Here is a 16,662-nt window from a genome sequence, read left to right on the forward strand (position 1 = left end):
TGGACCAACTCCGGAGATTTTTAGGTATGTTAAATTTCTATAGATCACACATACCAGGTGCCGCTGAAAAGCAGTCTGAGTTGGATCGCTATTTAACGAATACAAAAAAAAAGATAAGTCAAAAATCGCTTGGACTGATTCAGCAAACGCTCAGTTTGAGCAGTGTAAACAGAGCCTAAGTGACGCCGCGACGTTAACGTATCCTGCGATAGACAAACCTTTGGCGCTTATGACGGATGCTTCAGAGTCATGCATGGGTGCGGTTCTACAGCAAAGAGAAGGTAACGTATGGAAACCTATTGCTTATTTTTCTAAAAAGTTCTCGGAAGCACAAAGGAAATATAGTACCTATGATCGAGAGTTATTAGCCATTTATTCGGCGATAGCTCACTTTCGATATATGATAGAAGGTCGTAATTTTATTGTGTATACTGACCATAGACCTCTAATTTATGTTTTTTCAAAGATAGGTAGCGTGAAAGAGCTACCTAGGCGAGCTAGACAGATAATGTTCATTAGCGAATTCACTACGGACATACGCCACGTGAGCGGCTTAGATAACATAGTAGCTGACACTTTGTCCCGCGTGGAAGAAATTGTTTGTCCTACGGTCATTGATTTCACGGAACTCGCACGTGTACAAAATGATGACGAAGAGTTAAGCGAACTAAAGAAAAAAATACAATACAAAAACATCGTGATGCCAGGCACCGATAGTTGCGTTGTTTGCGAAACATCGACTAATAAGGCCCGACCATACTTACCGGAAAGTTTTAGACGTATCGCTTTCGATGCAATTCATAGTTTAAGTCACCCGGGTATTCGCGCTACCAACAAAATGGTTAGAGATAGATACTTTTGGGTAGGTATGAATAAAGATATCCGAAGATGGGCTAAGGCCTGTATCCCATGTCAACGATCTAAGATTCAAAAGCATACTGTATCCGATTTAGGTACTTTCGAGAAAGTAGATCGTTTTAGTCACTTAATGATTGACATAATAGGCCCTCTCAATACATCACCCGAGGGATATAGATACTGTTTGACTATGATAGATAGAGGTACGCGTTGGCCAGAAGCTGTCCCAATTAAAGAAATCACAGCTGAAGTAGTAGCCAAAGCTCTTTATGAAAACTATATAACGCGTTTCGGAGTATTTTTTAAGTGTACTTCCGATCAAGGTCGTTGTTTCGAGAGTAATCTTTTCAAGCAACTCATGAATCTTATGGGTATTGAAAAGATCCGCACTACCGCTTATCACCCGCAGAGTAATGGGATGATAGAACGGTGGCACAGATCTTTAAAAGCAGCACTTATGGCTAGACTGTCAACTAAAAGTTGGGTAGAAGAACTACCAACCGTTTTACTAGGTTTAAGAGCCGCTGTACGGGCAGACACTAATGTTAGTTGTGCTGAAATGGTATACGGCACAAGTATTAGGCTGCCAGGTGAATTTTATGATATAAGTAAGGATAATATTTTAGATAGCTCTAGTTATGTAAGCAAATTAAAAAGTATAATTAATGATTTAAAACCTGTTAAAAGGGTCAATAAAGACTCGAGAAAAATTTTTGTTCACCAGGATTTACACACTTGTGACAAAGTATTTATCAGGAACGACGCGGTGCGTAAGCCTCTCCAAGCGCCTTACGACGGTCCGTACCGAGTAATTAGCAGGACAGAGAAAGTTTTTAAGGTCCAATTACCCACACGTCAGGTTATAGTTTCTATAGATCGGTTGAAACCAGCTTATATTTTGGAGGAAAACGTTAATCCCCAAAATACTATGTCGCCAAAAACTACGGAACCGATTTTAAAAAAGAAAGTCACAGTGTGTACGGTCCCTTATAATACCAACGGTGTAAAATGCAAAACAACGAGCAGTGGTCGCGTCAGCCGCGTACCTGCACGTTATGCTTAGTTGCATTATTGTTAATTGTTTCGTCATGTTTATAATTTTAAGAAATTAGTTGTGCAATGTTAAAGTAAAAACCATATTCTGCTTAAAGTAATTGTATTTGAAGGTGTTCTACAAAATTGTTTACATAATATTACACTTATACAAATTTTACATTGTCATTTATATTTTTTTTTGTTTAAATTTTTTTTTGTTGTTAGCTTTACAGAGTTCATTAGTTTAAGTGTAACAAGTGTATGCTCCTCGTGAAACGTTTTGTCAGCATTGTGCTTATAGTGTTAAGAATGAAACACCCCTATACTACCTATACATTGTTTTCTGTAAAAAAAAAAAAAAAAAGGGGGTGGAATGATGTGGTGGTCACACACACATAGATTGTAAATGAAAATGCTACTTAAGCATTTTCGTAATTATGACGAAGTCAATACGGGCGGTTTGTCGCCAGTCGTTACCTAACCGTTGTAACTGATAGTCAATATAAGTGTTTTATCAGTGGAGCCTACTATTATTTATCACCCATAACCGCTACCCGGGACACGACATACCTTATTCAAACCCAAATATATAAGTATCCAAATAGTACCAAAGTGGTACAAAACTATCATCCTATTTTAACGGTCCAATCATCATCAAGGCTAGGCCTCCCTTCATACAGGAAGCCAATCGGCACTGGGCCAGCGTGGTGGACTATTGGCCTAACCCCTCTCATTCTTTCATTCATTTTGACGGCCGCGTGGCGCAGTGGGTAGTACCCTGCTTTCTGCATCCACGGACGTGGGTTCGATTCCCACAACTGGAAAATATTTGTGTGATGAGCATGGGTGTTTTCCAGTGTCTGTGTGTATTTATACATTATATAAGTATTTATATGTAGTATATAATTGTATATTAATATTATAATATCATAGCACCCATAACACAAGCTACTCTGTATGCTTACTTTGGGGCTAGATAGTGATGTGTATTGTTTAAGTATTTATTAATTATTTATTTATATTTATTCTAAGAGACGACTCGTGCTCAGCAGTGAGCCGAATATGGGTTGTTAATGATGATGATGTTTGTTATCTGTTTGTCTGTGACTTCAAAATAACTATGTTTGTCTTGCTTATAGTTATTTCAACAATACTAAAACACAATCAGGCTTTTTTTAATTTTTCTGTCAGTCTGGTGGTCCGTGCTAATCAATGCAACGGCTGAACCGATTTTACTGGGACTCTAACTGGAAGACTGATAAAGTTATTGAGCAACTTACGGGAAAATGAAATGGCGTGCCTATGTTCATTAAGTATACATATAATTAGTTGAAGGGCCCACATACTTGATGGAAACCTGTATCACAGAGTGCCCTGGCTGTGTAGGATACTTTTTATCCCAAAAACATCCATGGTTCTTGCGGGATTTGTAAAAACCGAATTTACGTGGACGAAGTCGCGGGCGCCCGCTAGTAATTACTATAAATTTGATAAAAACTGTGAAAAATTCGCTTCTAAGGTTAAACAACAGCCATATTGGAATTTAAATCAACACGTTTCAAATTATACAAACACTAGCTGACGTCGCGCGGTTTCACCCGCGTGGTTCCAGTTCCCGTAGGTATATGGGGATAATATACACCGTGCTACCGGCCGCGTCTATAATCCGCCGCGACATGTATGTATCCATTACGAGAAACTCTATAGTAATATTAAAAATAAGCTGAAGCACATTCACACGCTATCGAAAAAAAAATTTTAAATTGATGAAAAAACTTCAGAACATCCTGTTTCATTCTGTTTGGAAAGAAGAGGTTAATGAACTTTAACCTAGTTTCAGAAATTTTGTTGTTTAATACCTACATACCTACTATTTTTGATACACCTAGTCGGCGGCAGTGTCTTTACTAGGGCTGTTAATAAAATATCGATATATCAAAATATCGATTATCACTTAATAGCGATAAGTATTCATTACTAATATTTTTATGGACGATATATCGATAGTTCGATATTGAAACGTAGATATCGATACTAGATATTTTTAACAAGTTTTAATTTTTTATATCCCTCGCAAATTATTTAAACTAAAACATTATCAAACATAATCTACTTTACTTTATTTATACTTTATTACGTTTTTCATATTTTAGTTTATTTAATTGCATTTTATCGAAAATGTCACTGAAATAAGTAAAACGTAATGTATTCAGATAGTATACACTACTTTACCCTCAGACAAAACTTTAAACATGTTTAATCGTATTAATTTACTTGTCAATTTAGTTACATAAAAAATAGTGAAGTTTAATAAATACTTAATTGTTAAAAGTTTTCATTTAGCCGAAAAATTTATTTTGAAATTATCGATATATCGAGAATCCGATATTTTAAAAAATAGCAAGCCCTAGTCTTTTGCGGTTTCCTTTTTGATAACGCCGCTCGCCGCCTAACCCGTAACCACAGAAAAGATATTACAACCAGTAGTTGGACTTCATACTAGAGGTCGAAACGCGAGCTATACCTACGCTCCTTGAACATGGGGTGATCGTAGGGTGAAGACAGTCGCGACTGTGCCGCGGTGACGAACGAACGCACGGTGTATTAACAGAGTAAAGTGTATTAATAGTATTAGATTTTTTTAATTATGACCAGTAGGAAATACTGTGTCGTTTTTGGATGCATGAATTCAAAATTATCCCATCCAGAGATAACTTTTTTTAAGTTACCTGGAAACTCTGAAAGGTTAACTTTAAAATAAATTTACTTATTAGTAGGTAGGTACATAATCTTGTATTTTTTAATGGATAAGGTATTTCCTTTTATCTCCAGAATAAAGGTAGGTATCTGGATTAGTAAATAAAGTGAATAGAGTAAAGGAAAGTGATTGACACGATTGAAATATGTAGCTATACGCGGTTCATGAATCACGATACAGTAGGTACGATAAGCTTGTATTAAAACCTCGACTGCTTGTACAATGTATTGTGTGACTGTGCTCGGATCATTTGTGTTTTGTTACCCGACTGCGGCGAAGCCCAAAGGAGGAGTATGTGTTTGAATGTTATGACTTGTTGTTGTATGCGGGCGACGGGAGGAAAGGACTGCGCGGGTGTGAAGTCGTACGCGCTGGGCATCGTTACCCCCCTCCCGGACCGCGCCGACCTTCGGGAGTGTTACGAACAAATTTGCCAAGCACACATACTGATAAATGATATGTCATTAGACTCGTCTAGATAGGCCGAGTGTCACTGGGTAACTTAGTTCTTAAAAAATCAAAATGGCGGATTTTATGCACTTTAATGTGCAAGCTCATAAAACTTTTGCTCAGCTTGGCATTGGTGACAAGAATTTTAACCGACTTCCAAAAAGAATCGTATCGTATTTACAGCGATATTTCCGTCATTTGTAAACCGTTTCTTTTTTGTTTGGATGAATATTCTTTCAGGTTAGTCCCATTTTTTTCATGTCAGGATCTGATAATGGCATCCTAGAGAAATCTAGGGGAACTATCGTATCGTAGGGACAATTAGTGCGTTTGTTCATTGTTTCATTATCTATTTTAAATCACTACAATTTCATGAAGGTATTTATCTTTTTTTTTATTTGTTCACGTAGTGTGGAGGTAATACCTAGATGGCATTACCGAAATAAATATGTTTAAGAATACGACCAATCCTTCAAGATCATTGACGTAGTATCAGCCTTAATTAAATCAACCAATCAAAAAACACGCATTTTTATTTATCACTTCCCATTTTACTACAATTTACAAAGTATTTTATTTGTTTATATAAAAAAAGTTTATTTACAATCACAAAACTAAGTGGAAACACAAAGTTAGCAAATGTAATTAAATTGCTGCATGCGGGCAGCCCTATGACATGTTTACGTACCGCGCGGCTGTAGGTATTTATTTCAAAAATACGGCCGAGTTATTATACTGCTTGTAATATCTTTACTGTGCCGTAACTATTGTCGGCAATGTCCAAAAATAGGTACAGGTAAGAAATGTATCTTTCGATCGTTTCTTATAACGCAAGGTGATTGGTTGGGTCTTAATAATTCGATCATTCGGGTCACGGGTCTTTCGTGTTTTGTGTATCGTTACGACTCGACTTAAAGTATGTAGTTACTTGAGTCTTAAACTGAACATCCGTAGGACATGAATCGGAACCCTTTTTTTATTCATTACAAGTTAGCCATCGACTACAATTTCACCTGACGGTAGTGTAGTAAGTGATTATGCAATCTGAAATGGAAACGGACTAACTTATTAGGGGGAGTATTTGAATCCACGGCTTGGCGGTACGTCTTTGTCGGTAGGGTGGTAACGAGCCACGATCGAAGTCTCCCACCAGCCAGGACCAAAACCCCAATCGGCCCAACCGAGGTTCAAACCCAGGACCTCCGTCTTGTAAATCCACCGCGCACACCACTGCGCCACGAAGGCCGTTAAAATTCCGAACTGATCGGATTTTAGGTTGCTATTCTGTAAAGTGATGTTGTACGACTGACCGACGAGTATTCGATCCAGATAATTGTTACAAGTCCAATTCAGTGTGGTGAACAAAAATCGTTCGCAGATTATTTGAGGCGCTGACGGCCGCGTCACTCGCTCACGCACAAGTACTGATCGGGTATCAGAGATTCGATCAATCACGATCGACACAGGTCTAGTACGGGTTAACACCCGTAAATAAAATAGAATTTGATTTAAAGAAATAGGTTAAAGTGAATGACCTCAAAGCTCAAAGGGACCGACTGGCTGCCGACGTGACTGCGGCGAGGAGGTAGGTAGATGTTTGAAAATACAGGATGTGTTAAAATAATCGATTTTTGAAAGTTTATTACAATTGTAACTCCTTGAATTGTACTTTGTTTTTTTTTTTAATAACACTGATGGATAATAGACATTGGGTACATTATGTGGGATTTTGGTTTAAGACGAATAACGTAGCGCGGTGTATAGCCTTCTTCGATAAATGGGCTATCTAACACTGAAAGAATTTTTCAAATCGGACCAGTACTTCCTGAGATTAGCACGTTCAATCAAACAAACAAACAAACAAACTCTTCAGCTTTATAATATTAGTATAGATAAACATTGATACAATTTCATTTTCAATTGTGAGTTTTCTGAGACAAATGTAGAAGAATTAGTATTGGTGATATCATATTATCTAATCTATCCATCCAAACTTTATACACCTGTATCAGATTCAAACGAATGGTTACGTTTTATCAAAAATAAATATCATACGATAATAATTAACATTGCGAAAGTCAAAGTCATTCCTATTAAGTAACACTAGCAGACGCCGCGAACTCGTCCACTTGAAAGTCGGTGTGAAAAATTTGCTTAAAAAACCCATATTTTAACTTTTCTATTTATATTTTCGCATGTTTTATTTATATTAAATAGTCCTCTCATCATTTTACAAAATATAACTCAAAACATAAACGATTTAATCATATAAAAACAACTTCAATACCTTTTTTTATCCTTTAGGTGTAGAATTTTGAACAACCGTGAATTACTTTATTTTTAGTATTTTTCTGATAGTAGGTACTCATACCAATTTTTACAAATGTAACTTGAAAAATGAAGGAGTTTTCATACAAACTTTCAACCCCTATTCACCCCTTCTGGATTTTTTCACAACAAAAAGTTTTTCAAATCAAAATTTATTTATTTCAATTAGGCTTAGTTTACAAGCACTATCGAATATTAGATAATGGTGATAATAATAGCAATAATTAGTCGAAAACTTTTTTTAGGGTTTCAAATACGCTTTGTCTACTATCTTATAACCTTCGTAGTTTTAACATGAAAGATTTCAGGTCAACAAAAACACGGACAGACAGACAAAAATAAAAAAGAATATTTTTGCAACTAAAATTTACAAAAATATCTTCAATGTAGAGATTTGGACCTATTACAGATTTTACGCCGAGTAGTGCAGGAATTATTGGTGGCATCAATAAGCACAAATAATATTATAATGGTATAATTGCAGTTTATTTCAGTCCGATTCATCAGATCATCAGATTATCCAGTCAGACTGTATGTCTGTTACGCTTAAATCTTAAATCAGCAAACCTATTTCGATATAGAGATATTTATTAGAGCCAATTGGAAATGTGAGCAAAACATAGGCTACTTTTCTTCCAAGAAATTTGTGGGAAGATAGGATTTCCGCGAGCTTTGTGGGAAGACAGGATTTCACGCAATATTCTTGTAAGTTTCAGTACAAAGCAGTAAATTAATGAATCTTTGAAACACTGTCACATTGTTTCTTATCTGTCGTTTCTTTACCTGATACGTTGGATCCACTTGGACTCCACCAACTGTTCCTCCATATTTCTACCAAATAATAGCAAAGCGCCGCGAAAGGTGGCATTCTTACAGTGTGGATAAGTTCAATTCATACTACACTTTGCATTTTCTGATTCGCACAGCAAAAATTTAAAGTGCCCTATATCCAGCATCTATGTTTCGTGCCTCCCACAATTTGAACACCTTCAAGGCAACAGTGAATAGTCATATAGGCAAACGTGGCCCAAATTGACTTTATCAATTCTTTCCATCCTTGCATGATTGTAGATAAGTGCAAGCCTATCATTCATAAAAAAATTACAGGCTAATAGCTAATTTCAGGAAGATATGACACATATTACATGGAATGTGTATTAATAATTCACTCAAGAAGTCTGAAACTGAATAAGCTTTGTTTAAGGGATTTTCCCTGTATAAGAGATATTCCAATAAGCACTTTACAATTCAATTTTAGAGCTCAAATTCGTATGTACATCGACTTTTGTTATAGTCTGTGTACATCATATAGCAGAGCTTATGATCTTATATGTAAGCAGCTAAAAATTTGTCACCTGTAGTTCGAATAATTATTATTGATTGCTAGTGTTACTTTACTAGGCAATGGGTGAAATTGACAAATTAAATAAGTCAAAGCAAAGCTTGATTGGGTCTGCTAGTAATAACATATGCCTATATCTTTTACCAATCCCTGATAATATAATACTTACTAAGTTCCCAGAAGCCGCAATGTCGATTGATTCATTTTTGCTCTTCAGTACAAGGCACTGCCTATTGACTAAATTAACGTCATTGTTGAGAACTGCTATATGTATTGGTCTGCAAACATAATTTAAGAATATTTTAATGAGATAAATTATTATAATATGATAAAGATATTGTATGTAAGCATGAAAATTTTTTTGTTAACAGGGGCTATCAATACACCTTTCAGCTTTCAGTGATAGTGCTGTGATAGTGCTGTGATGTGTGTTATGTGTATTATTTGGATGTTGTGGACAAATGAGGCAGTATACACATTGGCAAACTCCAAAGTGTACACATACGAGTATGTCTTATCATAATTATCTACACTTACCATATGTAGTCAAACGTGAGCCTATTTTTGCATTAAAAAAGGGCCTGTAGCCATGGGCGTAGCCAGGATTCATCTGGTCAGCTATACTTATATTGAGTATGTCACATTACAAATTAATGTAATGTGAAATCTATACTTATAATAAATCTGTAGAGAGGTCAATTCTGTACATGAAATATATTTCCAAAATAACTGTCACAGGGTTATTCGTGATCGATACTGATGCCAAAAACGCAGTCAGTAAAATTTTTGTTTGTCTGTCTGTCTGTATGTTCGTTATAGAAACAAAAACTAAGAGGGAAATGTTGGGAACAAAATTTCAAGTTTGTAGCATAAAAAATCAAGGACTCTCATACAAACTTGTGAGAACCTGTAGACCTCTTTAATCTGGCACTATCGCAAAATCCATTATTAGCAGATACCCACTAACTATGGACTACCTCCCTGCCAAATTTCATCTTTGTACGTCAAGCGGTTTTCGAAATTTCGTGACAATGACCTTATGCATTTGTACCTATATTAGGAAGACTAGCCGACAACCGAACATTATTTTCTCCGTAAAACTAGTGTATCTGTTTAGATAAAAGCTCTAATGTAACGAATTTTCCAACGAAGACCACTACTCTAGGGGGGACAGCTGCCCCCCTGCCCGTACTTCGCTACGCCCATGCCTGTAGCTATGTTATACTCAATTTCTATAGAAGCTAACCCTCAAAAACTAATAAATGTAGGTATGAGGATGACATTAATTATCAATAGTTGTTGATCAACCTATCAATCAGATATGTCATTCCCATACATTATTTAGTTTTCGAACCCAATAGCGTTTCTAGAAAGAGAATCAATGTGTAACATGGGTAGAGGCTCATGTTCGTCATATTCTACACATTCAGTTGTTATCTATACAATACACACATCTAATAACAGATCAGTAAACATTAAATTAAATGATAGATAAATGTTATCATTGTTACTGGAAATCTGTGCAATCCAGTATTCTATACAATTCCTAGGCATTGTATGAAATATCTAAAATATTCATCTTCATGAAATATAATTCATTCAGCCTAAGAATATGTAATCCATCTGTGCAATACAGAATACAGAGCTGATAATATGTACATACAAAATCCAACATTATTTTTTGGTGTTTGTACACTCAAAAATCTCATGACTACTGATAAATTTAACTGATATTATTTTCATTTTTAATAGTATACAGAAACATTTATCATTGATATTTTACAATAAAAAGTTGAACATACAAAACAATACTTATATATGTTTTGTTTGTTCAACTTTTTATTTATAAGTAGAAAGGTCATGACATAACATTCATAAACACTATTTCATACTATGCCCTCCGGTTTTATTTATATGTTGTCTAGGTATTAAACAGTCAGTCATTTGATCGGATTATGGTCTAGAGACTGATCTCCGATAGACCAACAAACAAGAGAAAAAAAAAAAAAAAAAAAAGGTATTAAACAGAATACATGAATTATAGAAATCTTCTGTAACATTAATAAATCAATCAGTAAGAGTTGCAAAAATACCTACAACCAAATCAGCTACACTTACTACAAGGGGAATCCCCTGAAAATTTACCTATGATTCAGAAAGTGATATAGGTAGATTGTATTAAAATGAATTAAGTTTGAATCATACAACACTTATTCTGCTGTAAAAGTAAAAAAAACAATGTGCACTTTGTTTATCTATACTAATATAAAGAGGTAAAGTTTGTGGAGTTGAAGGGGGTTATATCTGGATCTAATGAACCAATTTTGAAAATTCTTTTACATAAAACTTTTCTTTTTTTTTACAGAAAACACCATTATTTGTAATTGTCATCTATTTTATCCCCGTATCTTCACAGGAATGGGAACTATTCGGGTGAAACTGTAGGGCATGGGGTGGTGTATAATAATGTGTATTTTAATTGTATAATCAAAAGAAGATTGTCTTTTAATACATGTTTTGTGTCTTTGTGTTTTTTAACAAAAAAAATCTTTTTCTTAAATTTTATCTCAGTGTATACTAATTTCCAACTTAACATGGTGTCAGAGACAGACGTGTATCACCACCAACTTTCCAACTCCAGGCTGAGAATTTAACCTAATCCTGCCAAAGTTAGTTTTCTACCATTTTGAACTGCATTATCACCTAACAACAAACAACATTTTAAAGCAAGTTGTCAATGAGTTAAACAGTCAGTTTGTTCACAACAAGCATAGCAAGTGTAACAGTTAGTTTTAACAACATTTGTGGTGCTGCGATATGTGCTGTGGATATATATCTAGTATATACACAGCACATATCACATCACCAAAAAAGGTCCTGGGTTCAATCCCCCGCTGGGCCAATTGAGGTTTTCTTAATTAGTCCAGGTCTGACTAGGTGGAGGTTTTCGGCCGTGACTAGTTACCACCCTACCAACAAAGACATACCCTGAAGCGATTTAGCATTCCAGTACAATGTCATGTAGAAACCAAAGGAGTGTGGATTTTCCTTCCTCTTAACAAGTTAGCCCACTTACATCTTAGATTGCATCAACACTTACCGTCAGGTGAGATTGTAGTAAAGGGCTAATTTGTAAAAGATTTAAAAAAAAAACTTACTTACAAATTATTATCTTCATTTCTTTGCAGACAGTATTTCCAATCTAAATATGCTTGGTGCAGCATCAATTTTTTCTGATCATCGAGTGTCAAATCTTTCAAAATATCTGGTGTCGCTATATGAAATGGGTCCGGATTTCCCTTTACTGTGACTGTTGACCCGTCAACCATTATTAATTTTAGATTTGTAACTTCACTTGCACATTGATTGTTATCTAGGTAATCAAATTCTGTGTGTCTATCTATGTAGTTAAGTATTGACTGTGCATTTCTCTCTATACCTGGTATACTAAGGCTTCCTATTGATAAATTACTGACACTGACATCAGAGATAATGCTGTCCTCATGAATAAATTGATTCAATTCAGGGAATGCATCACAGTCATATGAGTTAGTCTTGTTTTCATCACATGATAAAAAATCATCAGTACATTCGTTATCATGCTCCTGTTTAATGGTCTCAAGTTTTAGTCTTGTCTCTTCAGAACCTTTATTAGACAATTTTGAAATTGATGTAAAGTGTATCTGTCCTTCGACATCACATGTACTTTTCAATGGCCCTGTTGGATTCCCTTCAAGATGAACTATGTTACTCTCTGGCCCAGTTGGATTGTGTTTATTATCAAATAAGTTGTTTGATGGCCTGGTAGGATTGTCTTCATTATCAACTATGTTCTGTCTAGTATCTGGTAAGGCAGTTGTGTTAGTTTCCTCAAATTCAACTTTAACATTGTCAAGTTTCATAAAAGTAGCCGGGTGTATGACAAGCTTTTTGGACACAATTTGAGATTCTTTTGGCACGATGTACGGCTTCACCTGCGAACGTCCGAGATTCCGTGAGCGCCTCTGTTTCTCTCTTATTAAATGATTGAAGGACGATTCGTACGTCTGCGTGACAACCGAGCAATATTTTTTAGTTTCCGGTGATGGTGACGCTATAGTCTCGGAGAGCAAGGCAAGTATGCCCTTAACTTTCAACTCCTGATTGAAAACACAACACAAAGACGCGATCACTTGATCGTAGTTCGCCTGCCCGATGGTTTTAACCACAGCGTCCGAAGTTAGCTTGATAACGTCACCGTTCGGACCCTTGTAAGAGGCAACTGTGCTACTACAATTTTTAGCAACGTCCAAACGATTAATCAAACAAATGCCAGGGTATTTCCCCTGCAGAAAGTCACCCTCGACAGACTTGTATATTACATCCTCCTTTATTACAGTTTTAGAAGTGCCCGTGCCCGGCAAGCAACGGAATAACATTCCACATTTCGAGCTTGGTTTTATAGAATTTTTTTTTAAAATAAGTGGAAGTTTATGTATTTTGGTTACTTGTATTTGGTTACTGGTTGTTTGTGCCTCTGACATATTGATTGCTATTAGGATTTATTTGTCATAATAACACGTGTAAACGCAAACCACTATACATTGAATTTATAATAATTAATAAAAGTTAATTTCATTATTATTTCATATTCATAAATTCATACTAAAAGTTTACATGTCGATAGGACACTTATTTTTTTTAACGCACACTTGCCAAATAACTCACAGGTAATCCCGCAGAAAAGAAAAATAAAACAAATTGCGAACTTTAGCACCGAAATACATACAATCATAGAGTACCATACAATACTGGGGTAACCCCCTACAATTTGTTGGCCACAGACAAAACAAACATTCGTCACTAAACATGTCATTTCTAAATATCTATGGACGATAGTTCTATTTCAAATAGAAATCGATAAATAATAAATCGAATCATATTATTGATGATTCGATTTATTTACCGATTCTGATTTATTTACATCTTTTAAATACATTTTATTAACTTAATATGTTTATGAAGTCGATCAAAAACTTATACTACATACCTACATGTACTGAATTAAAAAGCGAAAAATAATATCGTAGTATGTTCTAGAATCTATTGTTTCGACTATACATATACATTTTTAACCGACATAAAAAAGGAGGAGGTTATCAATTCATCAGAATCTTTTTTTCCATTAAAGTAAAAAGCGAAAAATAACATCTTATTATCTTCTACTCATATAATCTACACTTTGGCTAATGAAAGTGGAGACTGTATCGGTCGACAAAAAAATAAATCATCCTCTGATTTATTTCCCATCCCATTCCCAAAACTTTCCCCATATATAATTGACGTGTTAAAAGTTAAAACTGCTTGTAAAGTGAGCCTAGTTGAGTTAAATGATTTTTGATTTTGATTTTTAATAAATGGAGTGGTTTGTGCTATAAAAGTGTATATGGCCGTTTTCCGACTTTAGTGCGGGAATTCTGATTTTAACTAAATATTTTCATTATTTTTTATTATAAGGTACATTAAAAAGTAAAAGTTTCGATTTATAACATCGATTATATTTATATCGATTCATTTCTTGATTTGTTGTATTCCGCTCATCCATATTTGACGTATCCGGACTTTTGTTCCACTTTTTATGAAGATCTATGACATTATCAAATAATCAAACAATGTCTCGGTTTTGATCTATGGTTTGAACAAAGAAACCATAAATATGCCAAGCGTCTCAGACTAACTATTGTATAGTACCTGCCTCGCTTTAAATTAATTTTCTGCAAAGTATATGATCAACGATCTAATGCGATTATAAAAACTGTCTCTATAGCATCGATGTTTCATAGTAGTAATCGTGTTCTTCGATTAAAGAGCTCCGTAAAAATACCTTTTTGTGTAGATGAATAATAATAATAATATAAAAAACGGGCAAAAACTTATAGTTTAGTAAAATATATATACCAAATCTAACTCGTTTTCCTTAGAAAATGACAGAAATTTTCGTTTGTGAATATGGGTGCGATACTGGTGCTTCTATAATTGATCTGAGCCAAGCGTAGACAGAGAAAAGTCCACGACTGATTTTGAACACTAAGTAAATTGTGTTTTTATTGTTATTATGGTAACATGACATGATAATTTGGCTACATCGGTTAGATACTGAAAGATAAGACGCCCGGCAAATTAAAAAATCTAAACTGTTTGTTAAAAATACCCACGAAAATATTACTATATAGATATTACTGTATATATTTTATAAATAAAATAAAATCAAACTGACTTATTCTAATACATACACTATTGAGTATGCCCTCTGTTTTTTTTTGTTAAGTTTGCCAGGCGATTTCATTTCAGTCTCCATTTTCATTAGTCAAAGTCACTCTCAAAGTATGAGTCTCAGACCAACTTATGAGTTAACTTGAATTATAAGATTTGACTATTCGCGGTAATTTCCCAAATGAGAAGGTACAAAGACGATATACCTACTGAACGAATAACTTAAGGTCCCCAAGCCCCAACTCCCCATCTAGAGTAGGTACAATATTAGCCTTCAGACCTTCTTTTATTGCAGAAAAATCTTGCTTTGTTTTGAGTACGTCGACCTCTCTAGCACAGTTGTGTCCTGATAGTGCTGTGGTTCTCAAGAGAGAGGTCTTGGGTTCGATTCCCAGCATGGGTCAGTTTAAATAATGATTGTGAGTTGTATTTTATAATACCTAAATGAGTAGGTACCTTACTTACTAAATATATTATCTATTGTAGAAAAAGACGATATGACGTCGCTCGATCTCGTGTTGGCTCGTGCCGACAGCGCGACTTGTTTCTGTAAGGAGTTTGAGAGGGGTAGCGATCGGTTGGCGGTAACGCCTTGCGATTTAAGGCGCTCGTCGTACGGTCGGCTTCAGTTTGCTCGTGGCGTTCGAGCCGTCCACATTTCTTGTTGTGTAATTCTTTCAGGGTTACTTGGGATAGGCGGGTAGAGTGACTTGAGTAGAAATGGGCAGTGTTAGTCGACTGTCAAAGGATACTTTAACCATACATACAACGTTCAACAGTGCGTGACTCCACTCAAGGTCATTCTCTGCCACTCTAGGGTCTTAGGTTACAGTTTGTTAATTAAGTTGTCCTGACGAATATTGTGAATCATAACCGTTGGTCAACATTGGTTTTCTTATTTTTTATTAAATCTACTTTTGAAGCCTTTTGCTAAAACTATTTTATTTAGATCCAGTGTACATACTCCAGTCGATGCACTATCACCCGACCATTGATCCGAAGTGACCCATTCCCGGGTTACAGAGGATAAATTCCCATATTTTAAAAGAATGGCCTTATCTTGTTAACTCATGAAAGATAGGTCACTTAATGACATTTTCATTTAAGTTTAGTTACTAATTACTATTATTATGATTTAACTTCAGAGATCCACTGTTACCGACTCTCCCCTACGTCTGCTTTGGGTCACAGATGTACCAAATTAGATTCAGAGAAAACAGACGGACATTCTAATGTGCGCGAGTGATATTTTATAAGTATGTACACACAGAACCCTAAAAATGAAACCAAAGTATGATAAATAATAATTTAATAATGGTTACCTTTATTAATATTGGTTTCGATGTGCACGTCAATAGTAAGTTCTAAAATTAAAACTGTATAATACACAAAATGAAGCTAGTAGGCTAAGGTAGTAGCAATATGTTTACTGTGGTAGTAGTAAGTAAATGGTAAAGTAGTATTTACTTGTATAACTATGCTAAAGCCTTACTCAAAGCGCAGTTAACCAACAAACAAATTAAAAATGAGGGTATAAAATAAATCGCGAGTAATTTCACACCTAAATAATAAATTGTAAAAAAGTAAATGATGATGAACTTAAATAAAATTGATTAATAAGATTATTATTTTTTGAATA

General features: G+C 35.1%; 1 protein-coding gene across 4 annotated transcripts in view; it reads right to left on the minus strand.

Annotated features, from left to right (window-relative positions):
* LOC112047746 (uncharacterized) overlaps window positions 1-13,563 on the minus strand; it is a 31,478-nt gene extending 17,915 nt beyond the window's left edge. For 2 of the 4 annotated variants that reach the window (XR_008251033.1, XM_024084969.2), the window contains exons 1-2: window positions 11,934-13,559; window positions 8,941-9,049 (exon numbers count right to left, since the gene is read on the minus strand). Coding sequence is in view for 3 of the 4 variants with exons in the window: in XM_024084969.2 (XP_023940737.2) it covers window positions 8,941-9,049; window positions 11,934-13,294 (1,470 nt within the window). In the remaining variant the exon portion in view is untranslated. Of the gene's footprint in view, window positions 1-8,940; window positions 9,050-11,929 lie in introns of all 4 variants that reach the window. The other 2 variants (XM_052883049.1, XM_052883050.1) reach the window with 2 other exon arrangements.
* Window positions 13,564-16,662: the final 3,099 nt, after the last annotated feature.

Source organism: Bicyclus anynana, chromosome 8, assembly GCF_947172395.1.
Source record: "Bicyclus anynana chromosome 8, ilBicAnyn1.1, whole genome shotgun sequence".
Classification (NCBI taxonomy): domain Eukaryota; kingdom Metazoa; phylum Arthropoda; class Insecta; order Lepidoptera; family Nymphalidae; genus Bicyclus; species Bicyclus anynana.